The following is a 24,847-nucleotide window of genomic DNA, read 5'->3' as shown; positions in this document are numbered from 1 at the left end:
GGTAGTTGTTTGATGCAGGGGTCTGGAGCAAAAGTGGTTTATAACTCATCACATCGGTGTTCCATTGGGTTCAGGTTGAGGCTCCAGCAGGCCATTCCATTTCAGGAATGTTATTGTGCACAATTGACTGCCTCACAGATGCTGCTCGATTGTATTACCATTGAAATGCTGATACAATCAATCATTGTCTCCAAAGTGTTCCTCTGTGTACACAGTACACAATGCAGTAAAATGTGTTCACATCTTTCCATATGTAGCATTTTCTTAAGACCAATATGGGGACCACACCCCAACCACAAAAAAACACCCCCATACCATAAAATAACCCCCTCTGTATCTAACTGTTGGCACTACATGCGATGGCAGGTAACATTCTCCAAGCATCTGCCTAACCCATACCCTTCTATCAGATTGCCACAGCTTATAGTGTTTTCATCACTCCAAGTAATTTATTTACAGCCACCCTCTGTACAGTAATATTGCTTCTTTATTCCACCACATGTATCACTTAGCACTGACTTCAGAAATATGAGGCTTATGGGGGAGAGGCATGACCATTGTACCCCATTCTTTTTAACTACCTACGGACAGTCACTGTACTTGCAGGACCACAGGTAGCACTTTAGAACTCACAAGTGTTTCCTTCTGCTGATTTTCTGCGATGTTTTGCAGTGACCCTCCAAAATACACAATAGTTGCTGACCATCAGGAGATGAGGTCTGCCTGACCTTGGTTTAGCAGTGGATGTTCCTTCACATTTCCACTTCACAGTCACAACACTGTCAACTTGGGCAGCTTTAGAAGGGCAGCAATGCCTTTGATGGATTTGTTGTTCAGGCGATATCCAATGGCTAGGCCACATTCAAAGTCACTGAGCTCTCCTGGCTGACCCAGTCTACAGTTACTGCTTCTCTACTGATAACACAATATTCTCCACCTCCTTTTATAGTGCTAGGTCCACCTCTCATGACATTTAGAGGTTAATTTTGCATTAGATAGGTGTGTCCAGATGCTTTTGAACAGATAATTTACAAATAATAGGTAATGTTTAAGTCTCCCATTGACTGTCACAAAAAACCCAAGATGTTACTATTGGATTCTAATGCAGGTAAACCTTTTTAAGCAATCCAATGATGACTAGCCACTAGTTAAAACCAATAGTGAGAATAAACAAAATTTTATCATCTTGACAATCTTGAATTGCTCTCCAATGTTCAGCTGGCTGGCATTGTTAGTTTGGGGTGAGCCTTTGGCAGGCTGACTCATTGAAATCCTGAGTCAAACCTGATGATTGAATGTTTTCCTTTTGGTGCCATGTTACACATCACCACCTTGTATATGGCAACATCTGTATGGCACCACCCAGCTGAATATCCAAGAGCACTTAAAGAATAAACTGAGTTTCAACTGGACTTGCAACGTGATTACAATATTTATTCATTGAAGACATAAAGTTTGTAAATGAGTCCACAATCATTTTTTGGCACTTTATTTTTCAAGTCCATCTTGATCACACAGATTTCTTACATTTTATTACTGGTTTCGGCTACTTCCATCTTCAGATGATTAAAATATTCTGATTTAAATCATCGTCAAGTTAAACATGTGAGTACATGGTATGTACCATGTACTCACATATTTAACTTGACAATGAGTTACATCAGAATATTTTAATCATCTGAAGATGGCAGTAGCCGAAACCAGTAATAAAATGTAAGAAATCTGTGTGATCAAGACGGACTTGCAAAAATAAAGTGATTACAATATACTCCTTCAGTTGTGGAATGCCCTTAAGCCTCACCACAATAATAATCATTAATTAAAAATCAAACTGAAGTTAAAATTTCTTACTTGTTTGAACACAGGTCTTTGGAAATATACAGTACCTGAGCTAGAACATCATGCTGTTGGGGCATTTGGACACAAGCACAAACACCTTTTATGTTCACTGTATGTTCATCGAAGTTGGAGGTTTCATTTTGGAAGGTGTCTGATCAGTTTGGTTTCAGTTTCCACAACTTTTTAGTGGCAGTTTATTGTACTACTATGACAGCATTAAGTTGACCATTTGGCAAGGACAACTGCTGCAACCATGTTGTATACCTCATTGTTGATGTGTTTCCCACCCAACTGAAGGCACACCATTCTGTACTGCTCCTCGTCCTTCTTCCTTTTCCCATGCAACCCCCACCCTTTCCAAATTCCTCTTCTACTTCCCTCTCCTCAGTCTCAGCAACTGTATGCACGTAGCAGGCACTACTGAAACTGTGCGCAAGAGCACAAGCCTGCAACTTAGTGTTTTTTGGGCAGTTCTCTTACTGACTGAGCTAGCAAGACAAAACTCATAACATGATGTCACTGGTTCAATTTTGCTGGTACCTATTGCTTCATTGTTTGTGGCTTCATCATTTATCTATCGTATCTTTTCTGGAGTGATAGTCCAGCAGAGTAAGCAGAAGAGCTTCTGTGAATTTAGGAACTGGGAGAGAGAGATCAGCAGGATTGAAGCTGTGAGGGCAGGCCATGTACTGTGCCCTGACAACTCAGTAGAAGCATTGCCTGTGAAAGACAGGGTACTGGGTTCAAGTCTTGGTCTTTAAATCAATTTTAATTTATCAGCAAGGCACCTCCCCCCCCCCCCCCCACACACACACACACATACAGTGCATTTTAATGCCATCCCAATACATCAGACGATTTAACATACAGCATATTATAACTATTGTTACAGTTTTAAATATTAATTTCATTCTACCACTTCATAATTCCATATTTCATTATTCTGCCTTTTTTTTCCAGTAAGTGCTTTGTATACCATGGGGTATTTTTTGACAAGTCACTATCATTTGTGTGTCAAAATTTAAAGAGAGAATTTATGTACTATTTATACCTAAGAGACTTACATATACTGTACTATTTTCAATTGTGCAATAAAGAATGCAAATGCATTAGGTTTGACTTACCACAGCCATAAGACTTCAGACAGAACAGTCCCAATGAGACCATTTATCAAAAGAAATGTCCACTGTGGTTTAGATGGCCACTCAAACAATTCCCAATGGCAGTAGTGGAACAGGAAGAAAAGTGGCCACAAGAAGAGGAGATTGAACAGCCCCACAAAACCTAGAGAGTGACAGCATTATGTCAAGAATCAATATGAATTTATGAAACTGAAGTAATTTGATTGGTAGCATGAGATACATATAACAGTGAATCTCTCTTAAGGTGCACCAGATATACGAACTCTTGGAAATAAAATCACATACTCGTATATGAACCTATGCTTTTCATCATTTTACACATTATCATTCATTTCTTGAATTGCTATTAGTGAATGCACATCCTTTATAACAACTTATACGTTAGTGGACATCTTATCTGACACGCTACTTTTATAAGTCTCCAAAGAGCAGTCAGTAGCACATTACGATTAAAGTAGAATTTCCCCACCAGTATGTTTACAGTCAAATGCAACATACTCTTTGAATGATACTGAACTAGGATGTAACAATAATCTACAGTCTGTTTACACCACAACAAGCACAATACGTGCAATTTATAGTGCCAAGAACACACAAAATAGAACACACAAAACAGATAGTACCAGTGTGATTAATGAATACACACAGTACAGTTTAATGTCTGACCTAATAATACTGTTCAGTTTATTATTATTTTTAATTAATAAATCACAAAACATTTCTGTTTATCTTTTAAATATGTTTTATAGCTACTACTGGACACCATCCCTATTCATGGTTACAAAGTAGGGCAATGAAGGATACAATGTTTAATTCAACTATCCAAATGATGTTGCACAGATTGTCCGAAAATATGAACAAACACTACATCAATGATTTAACTTCAGCCTGAGTTATGAGAGCAGAAAACAGAATACGTATTTGTCAAAATTATAATTTGCCAAATAATTAATTAGGACTGCACCAACAACTATAGGGTCAACAGTTAAACTAAATTTAAAAAAATTAATACCTGCAGCTTTTGGATGCTGGCTTCTAGCACCTGCCCCATAAATATACTTTTTAAAACCACTGTGCAGGTGAACACTAACCGAGACCCCTGGTCCACGATACAAAAGGAGACGGCATGGAGTAACAATGGAAAGGAACAGTTCAGGTTCAACATGCTAACAAGGAGGTCCTCAACGATGGAATCGACTTTTTGAAACTATCTATTGTTTATTGTTGTGGTCTTCAGTCCTGAGACTGGTTTGATGCAGCTCTCCATGCTACTCTATCCTGTGCAAGCTTCTTCATCTCCCAGTACCTACTGCAACCTACATCCTTCTGAATCTGCTTAGTGTATTCATCTCTTGGTCTACTATCTATACATGAAAAAAAAATATTTTTTTTAAATTTCACATATGCTCTACAGCTTTAAAAAGAGCCCTTGTACAGACTGGTTGCATAGAGTAATGGTTGTAGTATGAGCTTCATATGTGGATTCAAGTCTCGCCAGGTGCTTTGAAATTTTTTATTTTTAAATCTTTATCGAAATGACTTTGATCAATGTTTTTAGATATTTTAATTACTGTATAAATTTTCTCAACTGCTCTAATTTTTTTCTTTGCATCTTTATTCTTCCAGGTCGAATATCTGTGCATGTGAATTTATTATATAATTATTTTTATTTATCTACCATAATATTTAAACATTTGAAAACGCCAATCTACTGGTTAAAAAACAAAAGACAAAATAATGTAACTATATGTTCAATTGAGTCAAAAAGGTAATTTTCATTACAAAATGTACATTGTGATGAAGGGTAGTCGTCATACAAACATTTACAACATATACTTATATTCCACTATGGACAAAATAAAACAGATGAAAATTTAAACAAAGGAAAGGAATACAAGTAAAACATGAAACAAAATTCTTCAAATTAGCAACAGAAATACTGAATAATGAATGCAGTAACATGGATGAAACTATAGGATGATGAAACAGAAGAAATTAAACAAATGTTAATGCATGGTAAAAATTCAAATTGCAAGTGGAAAAATAATTATAAATAAAAATTGAGAGCAATTGAAAAAGTTCATAGTGGTTAAAATCGCGTGACAAAGGAACAGAAATAAAAAATGTTACATTTAAACAAATTAATTGAATAAAAATAATGATCAGTCATTTCAATAAAGATTAATAAATTAAAAAAATTCAAAGCACCTGATGAGATTTGAACCCATGACTTCTTGTATAAGTGGCTTGTACTATAACCATTATGCTATGTAAGATTTCTTTTTAAACGCTACAGTGCACCACATGAAATTTCTTCCCCCCCTTCTCCATTGATTATTCGCAAATGAGGGTCCGCAAGGGCAAATGGTCACAGGGTGTGATACCTGGGACCTTAACCTAGAAAACCATGTACATGGTTTCAAAAAGTCAATCCCACCACTGTGGCTCTCTACTTGTAAGTAATGTATCAGTAGGGAGCATGCTTCTTTGTGTGTGTGTGTGTGTGTGTGTGTGTGTGTGTGTGTGTGTGTGTGTGTGTGTGGGCGCGCGCGCGTGCATATGTAGCAGAGCTACCAAGTTTGTATGTGCCCACAATTACATGGTGAATGCAGTTCCCCAATTTCTTGGTGTAGCAACATAGACAGCCTGACATGTTTACAATGAATTGTGTATCACTCGCACGCATATAACATGCAGTAACAACAGTGGTTATAAAAATGATCATAATTAATTCTGACATATTTACTCATGTTGAGGGAGAAAATGTAGAGTATACCTCTATTAACAGGGTTATAGAGCAAAATGGCTCAACCAATTATCCAACTGAATTTTTAAGCTCTTTTAGTGAGCTTGGCCTTCCATCACACAAATTGAAAAATGGCATCCCAATTGATCTGTTGCAAAATTTAAGCCCACCAAAATTGTGTAATGGTACTTCACTCCAACATAACACCAATGAACCAGAAACCATGGCAGGAAGTCATGCAGGCAATCGAGCTTTTATACCCCAAATATCACTTATTTCTAACAGTTTGCTATTTCAGTTCAAACTTGTACAATTCCTGGGGAGCTTATGTTATGCCTTGTCCATAAAGAAAGCACAAGGTCAGATGCTGCTTGTTGTGAGTGCAGACCTTAGTGTCAGTCGCTTTTCATATGGACAGCTCTACATGGGTCTCTTTTGTGTTAGTGAAGAAAACAAGCTCTTTGCTCATGTTCCCAATCATACTACTTCAAATGCTGTATACAAAGGAGCTTTATACATCAAAAATAAATGACGTGTATGAAGTCTTGGGCATAACTATAAATAAATACTCAGGCAATGTTGGGCTTCATAGCTAAAAACAATGTACTCTATGTGCAAAAAACTTTGCTTTTTACTCGCATTTATTCTTAATCATAAGCCCATCAGTGAATGACCATCTAAAACTTAGCACACTGCAGTTCATATATAAATCTTAGTTTGCTGTCATATTGTTTTCATAAGGAATTCTAATTCATAGCATCACAAAGACTTTTATCATGCCTTAAAAAATCATAGTTCATCACACAGAAAGTGCTGTTAACTGTCCAAAAGGCCTGTATCTCTACTACTCCACGTAATAACAGCCTTAATTCATTGTTCAACAACAACCAATTATGGAAAAATAATGGAAATTAAGTTCTTGCACAAGTTTCACTGTTTGAATGGCACATCCAATTACTATTCAGCTCACCACCCTGCATCAAAACTGTTTAAAATAGTAACATACTGCCACAAACAAAACACACCAAAAAATATAGGTATATCCATCTTATCTTCATGATCAACTTTTCGCCTGAGGAAGACGAGGTACATGGCATAGAAGAATGCGCTGACCAATGCCAGTATGGCCCCCGTGGGTAGCTTTGGTTCTAGACTCAGGTCCGAAAGGCTAACCACCACCTGAAACAAGAAACATATTTTATGCTACAACATGGTCATAGTGCACAACTAACTACAAATAACAAAAACTATTCAGTTGTACCATCTGACAGATAGCTCAGACTAGAACACAAACCAACATCTTTTCGATGTAGCAGCCTGCTAAAAGTTTTAAATAAATAGGCAGTTTACATCATGGTTTAGTGGAAGAGATGCCCATCTACACTGGAGCTTTACACTGTTGGTTGGCTACCTAGTACTGATCATAAAAAGTAACAATATCATTCTTTATAAAACTCCTCTTTTCCCACCAATGTTCACCGTGTGTTTGCGTGTTTATTGTACTTACTTCCTCTTTTGGTCCATCCCTCACAACTACATCTATTCCATCTTTTGTGACCTCCTCCTGCCTATGAAGTACAGTCAAACTTTTTTCGGTTCATACCTTCCTTTGTCCCTCTACTTTGTTTCTGCCATCCACAAAACATCCAGTTCTTATCTTTCTGTCATGTTTCTGGGCCTATCAGAGCTTCACCAGAGCCTTGGTTTGCCAGCAGATTTCAGCATTACTGTAGGGCATTCGCAGCTACTTTAGAGTCCATGGGACACCCAAGGTCACCCCCGTTCTTCAGCCCTACAGACAACATGCCTTTGCCTGTCTCCCACAGCTTGGATGAGGGGTTGGACTCTGGGAGAAACTTACTGTTCTGTGAAACTGAAATCTCAAAGCAGTGAAGCTACATTCCGTACCTGTCCTGAATCAAACATTACTCATGAAGAGCAAACCATTACCAACTTCGTCTTATGCTGGCTCCATATATTCACAAGTCACAGAAAATGTTTAATGTAACAAAAAAAAAGTGATAATGCAAATGTGTCAGTGTACTACCACGACAGTATTGCCGTAAAGTCATTACGCAGCAAGTCTAGCATGGATGACAATATACGGTGTCTAACAACACAACAAATTGTGTCATATGGCACGCAAATCACATCAAATTCTATACTTATCTAACCAAAGAAAAGTATTTGATGCAGGCAGATTGATTCACTACTACCTTGCAGATATCAACATTCTTCAAGACACACTTAAGGTTTAAAACTGGTGCAATGTGCCTCATCTGAGCATTCTGTGAGCTTCCTTGCTCATGAGCACATATACTCTTGTGAGCAAGCACCAGTGTCATCCCCCATTAAGCTAGAGCATCAATTATGCTCACGGGTGGGGAGGGGGAGAGCCAAGAACAGCTGGCTCACATCAACTGACTAACGAGCAGCACTTGCACCTGTAAACATCGTGACTGCAAGCAGCTCATGAGTTCGTCAGCTGATAATCTTAATTAGGTATGTTGATGCAAACTCGCTAGAGGGTCATTGAGATCATTCTTGAACATTGTATTACCCAATCCTCTGCACACTTGCAGGCATCTGTGAACAACTCTTCACTGCTTATTTCAGCAAGAACCACACATTTTCTACACTGTTCAAATTGGAATGCTGGTGGCAATTCTATTATTTACATATCCTGGTTCTCCAACTGCTGAGGCTGAAGTCTGAAAGATGTAGTGACATCATTATAGACTGAAGTGAACTGGGGCTTGTTTACCTCTACAAATCTACTGATGATATGATAAGCACTGTTCACATGTACACAGCTGCAGTCATATTCTACTGGTCATGAGAAATTGTGTACACAACATCCCTTCCTGATTTACACCCAGAAGACCACACAACCTCCACAATATTGCTGATGTTATTCAGTGCAACCACATACAAATGTTGCCCATTTTCTTTCTATACATAATTACTGTTGTCATCAATATGCACTGCAATATAGCTTGCCACTGAGAAGCACAAGAGCCATATTAACAATGTTGAATTGTTTACTGCCCATAATATATATGCCAATTATGTTATCTCTAAAGGATAACTGAAATGACAAAAACAGAAAATTATGATCTTCGTCTCTCCTCGTTCTTGCAACAGGTGCATCCTTCTTTACAATTTCCTCCAACCTATCACTCTTTCCTCCCTGAGGAAGAAGTTAACAGTTGTTAAAACTAGATATTCTTTTTCTACCTTTAACTCTATTGGCAATAACTAGATAAAAAAAGTCTACTCACCAAGCAGTGGCAGGAGAACACACAACAGAAAGGTTTAACTTTTACAAGCTTTCAGATCCAATGGTTCCTTCTTCTGGCACAAAAGTTGAAGGGGACGGAAGAGAGGTGAAGGAAAATGACTGGAGAGGCTTAGGGAAAGGGGTACAGTTCAGAAAAGTCACCCAAAATCATGGGTCAAGGGAGACTTGCCACTTCTGCCAGGAGGAGGAGCCACTGCCTCCAAAAGCTTGTTAAGTTAAAATTTTCTGTGTATCGCTGCTTGGTGAGTAGATTTTTCATTTTTCCATTTACATTATATTGTCAATAATTGATTATTTTCATTGTTATATTGGCAAAAACTGGAATTTTGTATCCTGAAGAAATGTGTTGGCCAGCCATTCTGTCTTCTTGTCACTTACAGTTTATGATGTTGAACAAATCTATACAAATGAAGAAGTTCTATGTCACTTAGATAATTTCACACACTTTGTTATATTACATTATAGGAACTAAGTGCACTTACAGTAGGACGGAATTGTGGTATGAAGCACAGAAAATAATCTTGTGTAGCAGACATCTTGAATAAATATCTATTCTATTTTTGTATGTGTCACCCAGATCTCTAAATATCAACACAACTACAGGGCTATTACAAATGACTGAAGCGATTTCATAAATTCACTGTAGCTCCATTCATTGACATATGGTCACGACACACTACAGATACATAGAAAAACTCATAAAGTTTTGTTCGGCTGAAGCCGCACTTCAGGTTTCTGCCGCCAGAGCGCTCGAGAGCACAGTGAGACAAAATGGCGACAGGAGCCGAGAAAGCGTATGTCGTGCTTGAAATGCACTCACATCAGTCAGTCATAACAGTGCAACGTCACTTCAGGACGAAGTTCAACAAAGATCCACCAACTGCTAACTCCATTCGGCGATGTTATGGGCAGTTTAAAGCTTCTCGATGCCTCTGTAAGGGGAAATCAACGGGTCGGCCTGCAGTGAGCGAAGAAACGGTTGAACACGTGCGGGCAAGTTTCACGCGTAGCCCGCGGAAGTCGACGAATAAAGCAAGCAGGGAGCTAAACGTACCACAGCCGACGGTTTGGAAAATCTTACGGAAAAGGCTAAAGCAGAAGCCTTACCGTTTACAATTGCTACAAGCCCTGACACCCGATGACAAAGTCAAACGCTTTGAATTTTCGGCGCGGTTGCAACAGCTCATTGAAGAGGATGCGTTCAGTGCGAAACTTGCTTTCAGTACTGAAGCAACATTTTTTCTTAATGGTGAAGTGAACAGACACAATGTGCGAATCTGGGCGGTAGAGAATCCTCACGCATTCGTGCAGCAAATTCGCAATTCACCAAAAGTTACCGTGTTTTGTGCAATCTCACGGTTTAAAGTTTACGGCCCCTTTTTTTTCTGCGAAAAAAAACGTTACAGGACACGTGTATCTGAACATGCTGGAAAATTGGCTCATGCCACAACTGGAGACAGACAGCGCCAACTTCATCTTTCAACAGGATGGTGCTCCACCGCACTTCCATCATGATGTTCGGCATTTCTTAAACAGGAGATTGGAAAACCGATAGATCGGTCGTGGTGGAGATCATGATCAGCAATTCATGTCATGGCCTCCACGCTCTCCCGACTTAACTCCATGCAATTTCTTTCTGTGGGGTTATGTGAAAGATTCAGTGTTTAAGCCTCCTCTACCAAGAAACGTGCCAGAACTGCGAGCTCGCATCAACGATGCTTTCAAACTCATTGATGGGGACATACTGCGCCGAGTGTGGGAAGAACTTGATTATCGGCTTGATGTCGGCTGAATCACTAAAGGGGCACATATCGAACATTTGTGAATGCCTAAAAAAACTTTTTGAGTTTTTGTATGTGTGTGCAAAGCATTGTGAAAATATCTCAAATAATAAAGTTATTGTAGAGCTGTGAAATCGCTTCAATCATTTGTAATAACCCTGTATTACGCCAACATACTCTCAATAATCCTATTTGTTTTGATGGGAACTGTATGCCAATCGCCATTTGCTGTTTTACTTTTTTTATTATTCCAAAACGTAATATTTCTTATTTATGAATCAGAATTCCATTCCTGTGGACAGAGAGACTGATTCTCTTGCTAGATGACTCTTACTACACTTTGGAATTTTGGAATTGTTAGCCGATGACCACCATCCATGTAGAAGTGTCATTTTTTATTTTTCTGAGGCAGCATTATATGTATGTGTGTGTGTGTGTGTGTGTGTGTGTGTGTGAGAGAGAGAGAGAGAGAGAGAGAGAGAGAGAGAGAGAGAGAGATTGCAGGAAAAACTGCTGAAGATCAATTCCAACAAGTCCTACTGCAGAGACAGAATTTCACCAATACAACATCACTATCAAGTGTTCTGCATAAATAAGTGGAATGATTCACAGTTGTGTCATTATATGTCTTGTGATATGAACAAGGATGCATCTGTGAATTCCACCTGAGGTTTGTTAAGACGGACGACAACATTACGGAGAGGTTTGACCAACTCTTTGGACAGATGCTACAAGAGAAGTGTTCTGCACCATGCAGGCATTTACTTTTAAAAATCCTGAGAGTGTACTTTCAAATAAAAGCTAAACAACACATTACCCCACATATCTTGCGAAATGACCATGTAGATAAAATCAGAGAAATTTAAGCTGAACAAAGGTCCTTGACATTTGTGCTTTCCTTCTGCATTTAGTGAAGCGAACAGAAAAGAAAGGAAATGATAGTGGTACATAAAGCGAACTCTGGCACATACTATGAGATAGGATGTTGTCTGTTGGAACTATGCTCAGGGACTTTTGGTGACATTCATTTAGTGGTTTTTCTCATGTTTTGCTACGACGAGTGGCTAGCACTATCCGAGATTCATCCTTTACTGCTGGAGGAATACTGGCCACCACCAAATATAGTCAGCGAATCTTTGACAATGCCAGCCCTTCGTACTGACAAAATATTACAGAAGCCACTTAGTGTCTGTCGGCCAATGATACTAATCTGAGAGCCAACAGGTACCATGTCAAGCAAGTGGCCGTGATGGTCTCAACAACTTTAGTATTTAAAATGTTGTGTAACATGTGTCCACAATGCTGTTTGAGTTTATTCAAAAAATGTATGCTTCTGTTCTTGTTAACACATCTTCAAATTGTTGACCTTTTCTCAGTGCCTCTAATGTAATACATATAACTTCTAATTTCTATAAATAAATATTAAATCTAATTCACAGTCTGTATGTTAATGACAGTGTAAGATGCACCTTATTTCCAAAATGTTTTGCATTGTAATGTTCTTCACTGACTATGACCAGTTACTCATAAACAGGAGTTGTGAATCTAACGACACATAATCATAACTTAAGTGATTGTACTTTTAAGGGTGTGCAACTGCTGCCCAACATAAATCTGTCAAATTCATGTTATTACACAATAGTTAGTTGTGCTGGAGTAACATAGTGTTAGATATAAAAAGACAGGTGCATTATTTCATTAAGGTACTCACAAGACCAGTAATGCTGATGGTAACAGCAACCAGCTTGGAAAGTGTGAAACGGTCACCAAGATTGGAAGGAAATAGAGCTGCCAATATCAGAGTGAAGAGACTCGATGTTGATGACAGGACTGCCACCATTCCAGCTTCTGTTTCAGCCAGTGACACTTGGTATGTGTAATTGGCCAAGAACCACTAAAAAAATTTATTTAACATATACATCAGTTTATTTAACATATGCATCACTTTAGAAATTAAGGTTTCCAAATCTAGATAAACTATACTAATATTAGACTGTATTTTGTATTGGTTTTAAAAAAATAGTATTTTTAGATTTATGTATGGTAAGTTCTGGAAGAATGTAAATAATTTAGGAGCGATGTTAACAAACCACCCACCAGGAGAGGTATCGAGTGATTTATAAGCACATAAAACAGAAAACTTCACTAGCTGTCAGGCAAATCCTATTTTGAGTTGGAGCGCGTGCACACACACACACACACACACACACACACACACACACACACACACTCTATCTCTCTGTACATGTATTCACAAAGTCGGGATTGTGTATTCATCCAGAATGGTGTAGTTGTTTTGCGTGCGTGTGTGGATTTGTCTGAAAGCTAGTGTTTCTGTCTTCTTTACGTGATTGTTGACAACTCCACATCTCTACTATCTGGTAATTTGCGACCTTTGCTCCTAAATGATTTATAAAATAGTATTTTCTAAAGACAAAAGAAAAAGAAAATTATTACTGAAATAGAAGAGATGAAAGCAAGAAAGTTTTCCCTTGAATGGAAACTTGAGGATGCGATGTTTTGTAACATACCTGAGTTTACAAAAGCTTTGTTTTTGACTTTGTTAAATCGGAAGACAGGCAATCTTTTACATTAAAATGTGTGGATAAAACTCCTAGATCAAGATCACTAAAATTTTGTTACTGATTACTAGTTTCAGCTCATTGCTGAGCCATCTTCACATTAATAAAAATTATTAATTAATTCAGGGTGTATCAGCTTCCAGGCATTACAAATCATCAATACCTGTTGAGCTGAATCACTCTTGTTGTCATGTACACACTAAAGTAGGTCACCATGGTTACATAATTTACTACTTTTGAGATTCTTCTCCACAGATTATGCTGATGTGTAATGTCTGGTAGCTGAAACAAACTGAATTTAGTAATAATTTTTGTTGATCTGAAGATGGCTTGCCAATGAGCTGAAACTAGTAATCAATAAAGAAATTTTAGCAATCTTGACCTAAGATTTTTATCCATACATTTACAATAGCTGACGTTATGTTTCATAAGTTTCTATTATTTCAAGCCTTGTAAAATAATATTTTGGGATATATGATGCAGAAACAGAAATATTTTATACAAGAATAACTACTGTTACAATTCTGTATTTGTCTAATAACTGAATACCTTCAGGGACACTATCAAGATCCTAGAATATTATGTCAGTTTCTGTGTTTGGTTTGGTTTTGTGACAGGGAAAGGGAATCGAGAAATCAGAAGAATGGGTTTCCACAATGTAGGTATTTTCTATATGCCAATGATCTTATCCTCCCCAAACAGGATCAAACATTTAAACAGATTTAAGATAAATAAGCTTACAAAAGCCTGGACTGTTATGTTAACACAGTTCACTGGCATGCATGTACTGCAATGGGACCAAACCCTTCAAAGACTTTAGTGTGTGCCTTCAGTATGGGTTCAAGATCAACATAACAAAATGTTAATGTCTTTTGATACATTGTTGTTCCATTGTAGAATCGGGACAGCATCTGGTCAAATATTTACCAAGGAAAATTGCCAAACAGCTGTACATTTTGGAAGTTATTTTATTTAAACAACCGGTTTCAGTGTCTCAATAATGTCATCTTCAGGTCCCAATGCACTCCGTTTACAGACAATTGGATATGTCAGTACTTTCATATTGGAGCCACAACAACAAATGTTTATGTGTCACTGGTGGGCCAGCTGCTAGAACAAACTTATACATTCAGGTATCTTTAAATAGGAGTCTCATCTACAAGAACCACTGTGAGTGCACAGCCAAAATGGCTGCAGCACAAAGCAATAGCCTAAGAAAACTGTTGTGTAACACACAGGGTACAAACTTTCTTGTTCTCAACGTGACAGCCAACAGCTTGTGTTTGTCTGTAGCCAAATATACCTACCCAGTCTCTATCATATCTGCCCATGTGGAGATAGTGGGTGACATCCATAATTACACGTAACACATAGCAACTGGTGGAGTGAATGTAACACCTTTTGACAAGGTGTACAAAGCAGCAGGCACTTCTGCTCTGACAGTGCAATATGTAGCTTGTGAATAACAGTGATAAATTGAAGCAGACCCTTGATGAAAGACATGTGATTTATGGAGCAAAGGAGATGATGAGCCAACAAGAATTAAACTTCCTATAAAACTTTGAGAGTGCTCAATCAGCTAACAGACAGTGTGGCACTAGTGAAGACCAGCCAAACAAGATGAGTCCTCAGGCATGAGGATGACAGCCCCAGTGGCTGCTGTCATACTTCGGAGACCCCTGCTTGCCCATTCCAGTGTACTCTTTAAGCTCTGTGGGAAGCATGTACTAGAGGTATAGCTCAACATTAGGAAAAAAAAAAAAAACAGTAAAAGTTGATTTCTGGGCACAAAGCAGCAAGAAAAAAGGAAGCAATCCATCCTGTATATTTGCTCTGGTGTTCACAGAAAGCAACAGAAATGTCCAGCAGAAGTGCAAAGCAGGATTGTGCAATCTTCCGCTTCAAAACAGGGCAGTATTGTACTACAATGTACTATGTAGTGAATCAAGTGTACATTTGTTTTACATGATGAAACTTTTACAGGTAGAACTTTCCAAAAGTGAATAAAAATGTTGTCCTGTACACTACTGTATTGCACTTTACTCAAACAAACTGAAGATTTCATCTGAAGAGTGATGTTCTACAGATGAACATACCTAAATTACAGAGTGTCAATTACTGTGGAACAGAAAGGTGTTCATTATTCAGGAATATATATTTTCAATAACTTGTCAGCAGTTACAAATGGTTTAGCTACAAATAAAATTCAGTTTAAGAGGATTCTAAACTATTTATTTGTGGTCAATACCTTCAACCCTACTGGCAAATTTCTTAGAAGAACCAGTTAATGTATACAGTAATATCAAATATGAATACAGTAATATCAAATATGAATGTTACATAAAATCTATCTTTTTCACATCTTCGCTGCAGTAATCTGATCAACATAAATAAATATCTTAACTGATTTTCTGTTTGGTGATGTTTGGCTGCAATAGCCTACAAATTACCATCTGCAGTCCAGTGTATTGTAGACGGTGGATCAAAAAATAAAGCTTCCTATGTCATACAAAATTTAATAATGAACTTATAACAGCAGAATTGGTACAGATCATAACCTGAACAGTCCTCTACTCGATAATACTGTTCAAGATATCCACTATACTCTTGTACACATTTGTGCCATCATTTAACCCAGGCATCAAAACCAGCTTGGAAAAATTCACAGTTTTGCTTCTTGACCCATAATTTTAAAGACATTTTAGTGTCATCCATGGAGAAAGTGTATGGGCCACTGTAAAGGACATCAACAAACTGTCACAGATAGCAATCAAGGACATACTGATGAAGCAATTCAAGGAGACAGAAGAGTTCATAATCAACAGCTTTAAAATCATTCTGAGAAAGATCAGTCAAGAAGCAAAATCCTGAATTTTTTTCAAACTAGTTTTGATGCCTGGGTTTAACAACTGCACAAATGTGTATAAATGCAAGATGACTACGTTGAACAGTAGTACTGTGCGGAAGACCATTCACTCTATCTATGATCTGCACGATTTCCACTGTTATATGTTCATTATTAATCCCAAACATAGCAGGTGTTGACAGATGTGAAAATTACCGAACTATCAGTTTAATAAGTCACAGCTGCAAAATACTAACGCAAATTCTTTACAGACGAATGGAAAAACTGGTAGAAGCCAACCTCAGGGAAGATCAGTTTGGATTCCGTAGAAATGTTGGAACACGTGAGGCAATACTGACCCTACGACTTATCTTAGAAGAAAGATTAAGGAAAGGCAAACCTATGTTTCTAGCATTCGTAGACTTAGAGAAAGCTTTTGACAATGTTGACTGGAATACTCTCTTTCAAATTCTGAAGGTGGCAGGGGTAAAATATAGGGAGCAAAAGGGTATTTACAATTTGCATAGAAAGCAGATGGCAGTTATAAGAGTCGAGGGACATGAAAGGGAAGCAGTGGTTGGGAATGGAGTGAGACAGGGTTGTAGCCTCTCCCCGATGTTATTCAATCTGTATATTGAGCACGCAATAAAGGAAACAAAAGAAAAGTTCAGAGCAGGCATTAAATGCATGGAGAAGAAATAAAAACTTTAAGGTTCGCCGATGGCATTGTAATTCTGTAAGAGGCAGCAAAGGACTTGAAAGAGCAGTTGAACGGAATGGACAGTGTCTTGAAAGGAGGATATAAGATGAACATCAACAAAAGCAAAACGAGGATAATGGAATGTAGTCGAATTAAGTCGGGTGATGCTGAGGGAATTAGATTAGGAAACGAGACACTTAAAGTAGTAAAGGAGTTTTGCTATTTGGGGAGCAAAATAACTGATGATGGTCGAAGTAGAGAGGATATAAAATGTAGACTGGCAATGGCAAGGAAAACGTTTCTGAAGAAGAGAAATTTTATAACATCGAGTATTGATTTAATTGTCAGGAAATCGTTTCTGAAAGTATTTGTATGGCATGTAGCCATATATGGAAGTGAAACATGGACGATAAATAGTTTGGACAAGAAGAGAATAGAAGCTTTCGAAATGTGGTGCTACAGAAGAATGCTGAAGATTAGATGGGTAGATCACATAACTAATGAGGAGGTACTGAATAGGATTGGGGAGAAGAGGAGTTTGTGGCACAACTTGACTAGAAGAAGGGATCGGTTGGTAGGACATCTTCTGAGGCAACAAGGGATCACCAATTTAGTACTGGAGGGCAGCGTGGAGGGTAAAAATCGTAGAGGGATACCAAGAGATGAATACACTAAGCAGATTCAGAAGGATGTAGGCTGCAGTAGGTACTGGGAGATGAAGAAGCTTGCACAGGATAGAGTAGCATGGAGAGCTGCATCAAACCAGTCTCAGGACTGAAGACCACAACAACAACAACAACACTAAATTTTTTATGGCACAAGAGGCATTACTTTTTGATCCATCACTGTACATTTACAAGTTCTGAGAAAAGTTTGTTATTCCCTATTAAATAAAAATGTGCTTAAGATTTTTTGACTTGTTCCACATAAACTAGGACTGACTTATGATCTGTGGAAGATACAGTAGCATATTTCTCTTCTTCTAATAATGAATACGTTTTCTTGTTTTATGACATGTAGACATCATTGAGGACCTTCTCCTCGCTATGGATCTATGGAACAAAAAACACATCCAGTTGAATCTTAAGTAACGAGAGCCCTATTTTAAATGGAATAAAACATTCGTAAATCATGTGAATAACCCTTCTTTTTGTCACTGGAGGGCAGCACTGGAAGACGAGAAAAAAATGATTGACTGGTTACTATTGAAAGATTGGTATGGTGATTGGGAGATTCAAGAGAGAAGAAAAATCTGGGTTGTTGGTTGAAAGTTAAAAGACATGCACGTGAGGTATCTAGTGCATCATTTGAAATGTTTTTGAATCATTATTTGGTTTTGCGTGTGTTTATGTTTTTGAAGGAAGTAGGTTCAACTTTTGAATGTTAAATACTGCCATCATATTTACAGACATTAATTACTAACAAAATCAAATAAATGATAATCACTGCTGTTATAATCATGGCAATTGGACAGATTTTTCTTGTGTGTGATAACTGCTAATAAACTTAAATACAACATTAAATAACATAACAGTGAAATTTTCTGACATTATTTTTTTTTTCAGAACTTATTTATAACCAAATAAATTTCCTTCACGTTACTGATACATGGAACTAATAATTACCAATTTTGAAAGCTCATGACCAGCAGTTTATTATGCATACCTTCCCTTGGAACCGTATAACTTATCAATCCTTTGAATGATTAAGGGTTAATACACAGGCTTACAACTTCCCGGCACTTTAGGAAACGAACCACAGGGAAAAAAAAATTGCTTTTTGGAAAGATTTTTGATGTGCAGCAACATGTATGCCGCATATTTTTATATTATCAAAGTATATAGTTGAATTCCACCAAACACAGAACGTTAGTTTCCGAAGTATCAAAATTGAGATTGTGATGTGCTTTCGAAAGCCAGTCATGTCACATGATTCGCCAGCTGATGATAGCAGATATTCGCCACATTTACATGGGGCTCCCATAACTAGATTTTGTAAACCAATTTCCCAATACCGCTTCTGGGTGGTCATGTAAGCACTTCAAAATCAATTCTGGAAATCTGCTTCTGGTTGCCAGTTTTCCAGTTCTGCAATCAATTTTTGCTCCCTTGTAAACGCAGCCGGTATTGAAGTGCGCTTGGGCTGTCAGGTTTCGTCTTGTTTTTAAAATTTTCGGCTAATACTGATGAAGTGGCTTTATTAAAACGATTTCCAAAATTCGATTTTTGTCTTTCGGAAGATGTGTTGCAAGTGAACGTAGAGATTCAGAGCACAGGATACGTGATGTAGTCAGTCAATACCAACAGCACTGTTAAGTAGTGTGAACACACAAATAGGAAAAGTTAATGGTTTAAATTAATGTACATAGTGTAGCTACAAGAAAAGCTAAGCTCTCACATGTAATATCTGTCATTTTTTGGTATGTTAACTTCGATACATCACACAAATGTTCCAGTAAAATTTTAAGCAATGACATAAATGCCTGGTCTTCTGGGCTCAAAATTCTTCTAGGTGGCTGGCCCCCCAAGTGAGGGCTTTAAATGAGATCCAAACACTGTGTGATTTAAGAAAGTCAAAGCAAGTTCACATGCATAACATAATTCATGTTGTGTAAAACGAAATGTACTTTGAAAGTAACACGTTTCAAACCACCAATTGCAATATTTTCCCACAACCTGTCAGAATTCATTTCAGCAGTTGTCAGAGAGCGCCAGAAAATGGTGTTACTGTGTGTGTGTGTGTGTGTGTGTGTGTGTGTGTGTGTGTGTGTGTGTGTGTGTGCGCAGCTATGATGATGTAAGTAGCCCGTTATGTTTGTATGTATAAAGCATTAAGAGATCTTAAATTACATCATAAATGAAACAGAACATCAGAGGATACTCCAAGAGCATCAGAATTTTGTAAACCATACTAAAATGCTCGATTCACCTTAAAAGGCATATTTGTATGTCCAGATTCACAAAGAAATAGGACCCAACCTGACATTAAACTTTTCAGTGTGGTTTTCGGGATGAAAATTTTCTTGGATTATCAGTACTGTTATAATCTCATGTTTAGTTCTTTATTATGGAGTAATGCCATACGTCCCAGAAGATAAAAATGTACACTCGAAATTCTGCAAACAGTTGACACCAGCCAATACTGTTTCAAATAAATTGACTGCCTCTGCGGAAAAGATTAATGAAAGCCATTTTTTAAAGCAAACCAACAAAAATAACTTCATTGTTCTGCAAGGCAATTAATGCCTGACTTCCAAATCCTGGAGATAAAATGAAATCAGAAAACTGAAACTAATAACATATTTTAGCCTTCCATAATTCTGTGAATGTATTTTAATTTGCTTTATAGCTCCCGGCTAAAGAAATATATTTTGTTTTCATTTAACTTGAGAGCTGTAAACAAAGAGGAAACAGCAAAATCACCAAACGTAAACATGGTTCAAGTGGAGACTACTCCTCACCCCACTCCAGCTCAGACTGCTCTGCCCATGCGCGAATCTGACAGCTTGGGCGTGCCAGAAAAATTTTTCCTGTTAGCATCTGGCTGCTTCTTGCTATTGCTGATACAGCTAAGAACCGCACTTCAAGCAGCCAAAAACAGGAGAAGGTACTGCTCAAACGCTACAGTACTGCACATGCGCATAAGCCCGCTGGTAACTGCTCAGACAAACGTAATGTAAACTGTTGTGCTGTAACCCCCATCGGAAGCAGTTTGTTGTTATGAAGTATTGCATAGTCTTTGCCCTATGTTTTGTTGTTCTAAATGGTGCATGTCCTTTGCAACTTAAGTTTTTTTTCCCCCCTCATTTATGTTTTATTGCTGCAGTATTATTTTGCAGTAGTGGATCAAAGTAAAATTCTTTGTTAGAGTATCATTTCTACCAGTCAAAATCACCAAAATTTAACTGAAAACTAAATCAATGAAAATCCCCAGAATTCTAAAAAATTTTTGGGTTTTTCCTGGTTTTCTCCTGAATGAAAAAATTCCCAGGTTTTTCCAATATATCCCAGTTGTCCCGAGGTGTACACACCCTGGTTTCACTATAAACCTCTCAAAAATAAAGCTTTGCACCTACCTATCTCCCTCCCTCCCTTAAAACTCTTTCTCAATACACTTTTGATCACAGTAAATCACTACATATAGACAAGTGTATAACAGAGGTAAAAAAAAAAAACCTCCATTTTCAGTTCAGTTCAATAGAATATGGTGGTGTCCAATTAGGAATTAGCCAATTTGGCTTTTGCACACTCTTCAGTTTGTCGGCATGCCTTAAAGGGTTATTTCAAACTTAGACCATAAGTGCATTGTCACTTCACTGAAAGAAGGGAAGGTGCCAGCCAAATTGGCCTACACAACTGCGATGTCTTTCAATATTCAACAATTATCGTGAGACACAAAACATTAAAGACCAGCTCCATAGTTGTCACTAGGTGATGACAGCTTTCTGTGAACTACAACTCATAGAAGTCCCAAGGAGACTGCAACAGAACTGCGTGCTGCCTTTTTCAAGGCAGATGGGAGGATTGTGACCAATCAAATGTATGCAGCTATCGGTGTGATCAATTTGCCCTCTGGGTATCTATTACTAATACTACACCATAAATCCTCCAAATCCCTCATCACCTTGGTGAGTGAATAATGTGCACAAGAGAACACCTGGAATGAAAACTGAATCAACTGTATCTGGCTGTCTTCCCCAATGACTGCAGTATTTGTCCAATGTCTGATGGTCATAGACAAAGAGAGGGAAATGAAGGTTACCAGCTACCAATGCACATTATAGGCAAGCAGATCCAAATACTTAGCAGACAGGTCACACTGTCATATTTTGGATCAGTATCATGTCTGTGTATCAGATGCCTCACACATCACTGTCACAGGTTTTCTTAAAAACTGACATACTGCCAATTGGCAGTATGCAACCCTTGTAAATGTATAATAATTTATTACATCACAACTGCTTTTTAAAAACATAAAAAAATGTAGATACATTTTTATGCCTAATTTTACATTGAAAGCAAATTTTCTAAAAATGTGTTGTACTAACACAAGTGCTTATATTAAACTACACTGAAGCACAAAAGAAACCGGTATAGGCATGCTTATTGAAATACAGAGATATCTAAACAGGCAGCATACGGCACTGCAGTTGGCAACACCTATATAAGACAACAAATGTCGCTCAGTTGTTAGATTGGCTACTGCTGCTACAATGGCAGGTTATCAAGATTTAAGTAAATTTGAACGTCATGTCATAGTCGGCGTATGAGCAATGAGACACAGCCTCTCCGAGGTAGCAATCAAATGGGGATTTTCCCATACGACAATTTCACAAGTGTACCATGAATATCAGGAATCCAGTAAAATATCAAACCTCCCACACCACTACGGCCAGAAAAAGATCCTCCAAGAATAGGACCAATGACGACTGAAGGGAATCATTTGACTTTACAGAGGAACAGCCCTTCCACAAATTGCTGCAGATTTCAATGCTGGGCCATCAATAAGGGTCAGTGTACAAACCATTCAACAAAACATCAGTGATACGAACTTCTGGAGCCAAAGGCCCACTTGTGTACCCTTGATGACTGCATGACACAAAGTTTTATGCCTTGCCTGGGCCCATCAACACCGACACTGGACTGTTGATGACTGGAAATGTGTTGCCTGGTCAGATGAGTCTTGTTTCAAATTGCATCAAGTGGATGGATGTGTATGGGTATGTAGACAACCTCATGAATCCAGGGACCCTGCATATCAGCAGGGGATTGTTCAAGCTGGTGGAGGCTCTGTAATGGTGTTGGGTACGTACAGTTGGAGTGATATGAAACCCTTAATATGTCTAGATATGACTCTGAGAGGTGAAACATACATAACCATCCTGTCTGATCACCTGCGTCCATTCATGTCCATTGTGCATTCCGATAGACTTGGGCTATTACAGAAGGAGATTGTGACACCCCACATGACCAGAATTGCTACAGAGTGGCTCCAGGAACACTCTTCTGTGTTTAAACACTTCTGCTGGCCTATCAAACTCACCAGATATGAACATTGTTGAGAATATCTGAGACTCGTAATGTACCCCCTTGTACTCTTACAGATTTATGGACAGCCCTGCAACATTCATGGTGTCAATTCCCTACTGCACTACCTCAGACATTAGTCAAGTCCATACCACATTGTGTTGCGGCACTTCTGCGGGCTCGCAGGGACCCCACAGGATATTAGGCAGGTGTATTTGTTTCTTTGGCTATTCAGTGTATTTTCATATGTCTAACTAAATGACGACATCCTCATTATAATATACTGTTACTTACCAAACGGGAAAGCACTGGTAGATAGACACAATAAAAAACACACAAACACACACACAAATTTCAAGCTTTCGCAACCCAAGGTTGCTTCATCAAGAAAGAGGGAAGGAGAGGGAAAAACGAAAGTATGTGGGTTTTAAGGGAGAGGGTAAGGAGTCATTCCAATCCCGGGAGCGGAAAGACTTACCTTAGGGGGAAAAAAGGACAGGTATGCACTCGCGCGCACACACACACACACACACACACACACACACACACACACACACACCCATCCGCACACATACAGCCACAGGCAGACATATGCAAATGTTGGGCAGAGATGTCAGTCGAGGCGGAAGTACAGAGGCAAAGACGTTGTTGAATGTGTGTGTGTGTGTGTGTGTGTGTGTGTGTGTGTGTGTTTATACCACATTAGCAGCAAGGATAGATGATGTAAATGTGTCACTTGTTTATGTGGTGTTTCGTTTGTTATGAGTCACTGTGGTATCTGTGTAAGAGAAATGGTGCACCATGGTTTATCTGATGAGAAAATTGCAGATTTGCTGAATTTTGGAAACATTGTCGATGCTCTAGATAGTGAAGATGATTTGGACAATGTAGGTGTCTTTGAAGGCGACTGCAGTACAATGTGTTCAGGCACAGAACTTCAAAATTGTGGCAAAAACTGTATTTTTATTTGCTCTTACTAGAAGTACTGAATGCATTTTTGTTACACAGTTCATTTCAGTCTAAGAAAATGACAATAACTGATTTCATTGCCAATCTTGCCAACAGCTCCAAATAACTAAAACAGACTGGTAAGCTGACAGACACAGAAACATTTCCTGCAATATTTTTCACCCACAAGCAAAAAATATGCCTCCTGTGTCTGTTTGTACTTCAAAATCAAATGAAGAAAGTGGGAAAGCGTCTCACAGGGAGACACATATCAGTGCAAACAGTGCATGTGGCATTGTGTACGGAAACCTGTTTTAAAATATTTCATACGAAAATGTAGTATCAGTCCATGAAGAAAGTGCTAATGTGTTTAAATACGATATTCAGCACTGATCATTATGTATTTACGAGGCTGAGTCAAATGAAAACCTTAAATTTGTAATAACAAATCGAAATATTGCACCGTTATCCTGTAAGTTCGTAAGTATGCTACAAACAGCGTGCAGAATAACCTGTAGATGGCAGCATAGTGCAGATGCACACATACCGTCGTAGTATCAGTATAAAGATGGCCGCCCCACTTGCAACTTGCACCAAGGAAGAACAGCGTTCTGTTGTTCGGTTTTTGTGTAGTGAAGGTGTGAAACCTACTGAAATTCAACGACGAATGAAGGTTCAGTATGGTGATGCATGTTTGTCACAGCAGCAAGTCTACGAATGGAGTAGGAAGTTCACAAATGGTGTGACTTCAGTGGAAGATGCTCCTCGTCCAGGTCAGGTACAACAAGTTGTGACTCCACAGAACATTGCAGCAGTTGAAGCCATAGTGAAGGAAAACCGCCGAGTAACACTGAATGACATTGCAGTTTGTTTACAGATTAGTCATGGGTCAGCACACCACATTGCGCATGATGTGCTCCGGTTTCACAAAGTGTCT

At 38.3% G+C, this 24,847-nt stretch overlaps 1 protein-coding gene across 1 annotated transcript in view; it reads right to left on the bottom strand.

The window, feature by feature from the left end:
• The window catches only part of LOC126262541 (solute carrier family 35 member F5), a 152,878-nt gene that overhangs the window by 30,788 nt on the left and 97,243 nt on the right, over positions 1–24,847 (bottom strand). The window contains exons 6-8 of the mRNA XM_049959225.1: positions 12,521–12,703; positions 6,753–6,906; positions 2,964–3,123 (exon numbers count right to left, since the gene is read on the bottom strand). Coding sequence (XP_049815182.1) covers positions 2,964–3,123; positions 6,753–6,906; positions 12,521–12,703 — 497 coding nt within the window. The remainder of the gene's footprint in view (positions 1–2,963; positions 3,124–6,752; positions 6,907–12,520; positions 12,704–24,847) is intronic.

This window comes from Schistocerca nitens, chromosome 6 (assembly GCF_023898315.1).
Source record: "Schistocerca nitens isolate TAMUIC-IGC-003100 chromosome 6, iqSchNite1.1, whole genome shotgun sequence".
Taxonomy (NCBI): Eukaryota; Metazoa; Arthropoda; class Insecta; order Orthoptera; family Acrididae; genus Schistocerca; species Schistocerca nitens.
Note: the sequence above shows the minus strand (reverse complement) of the source record. Positions and strands in the feature narration are given on the sequence as shown.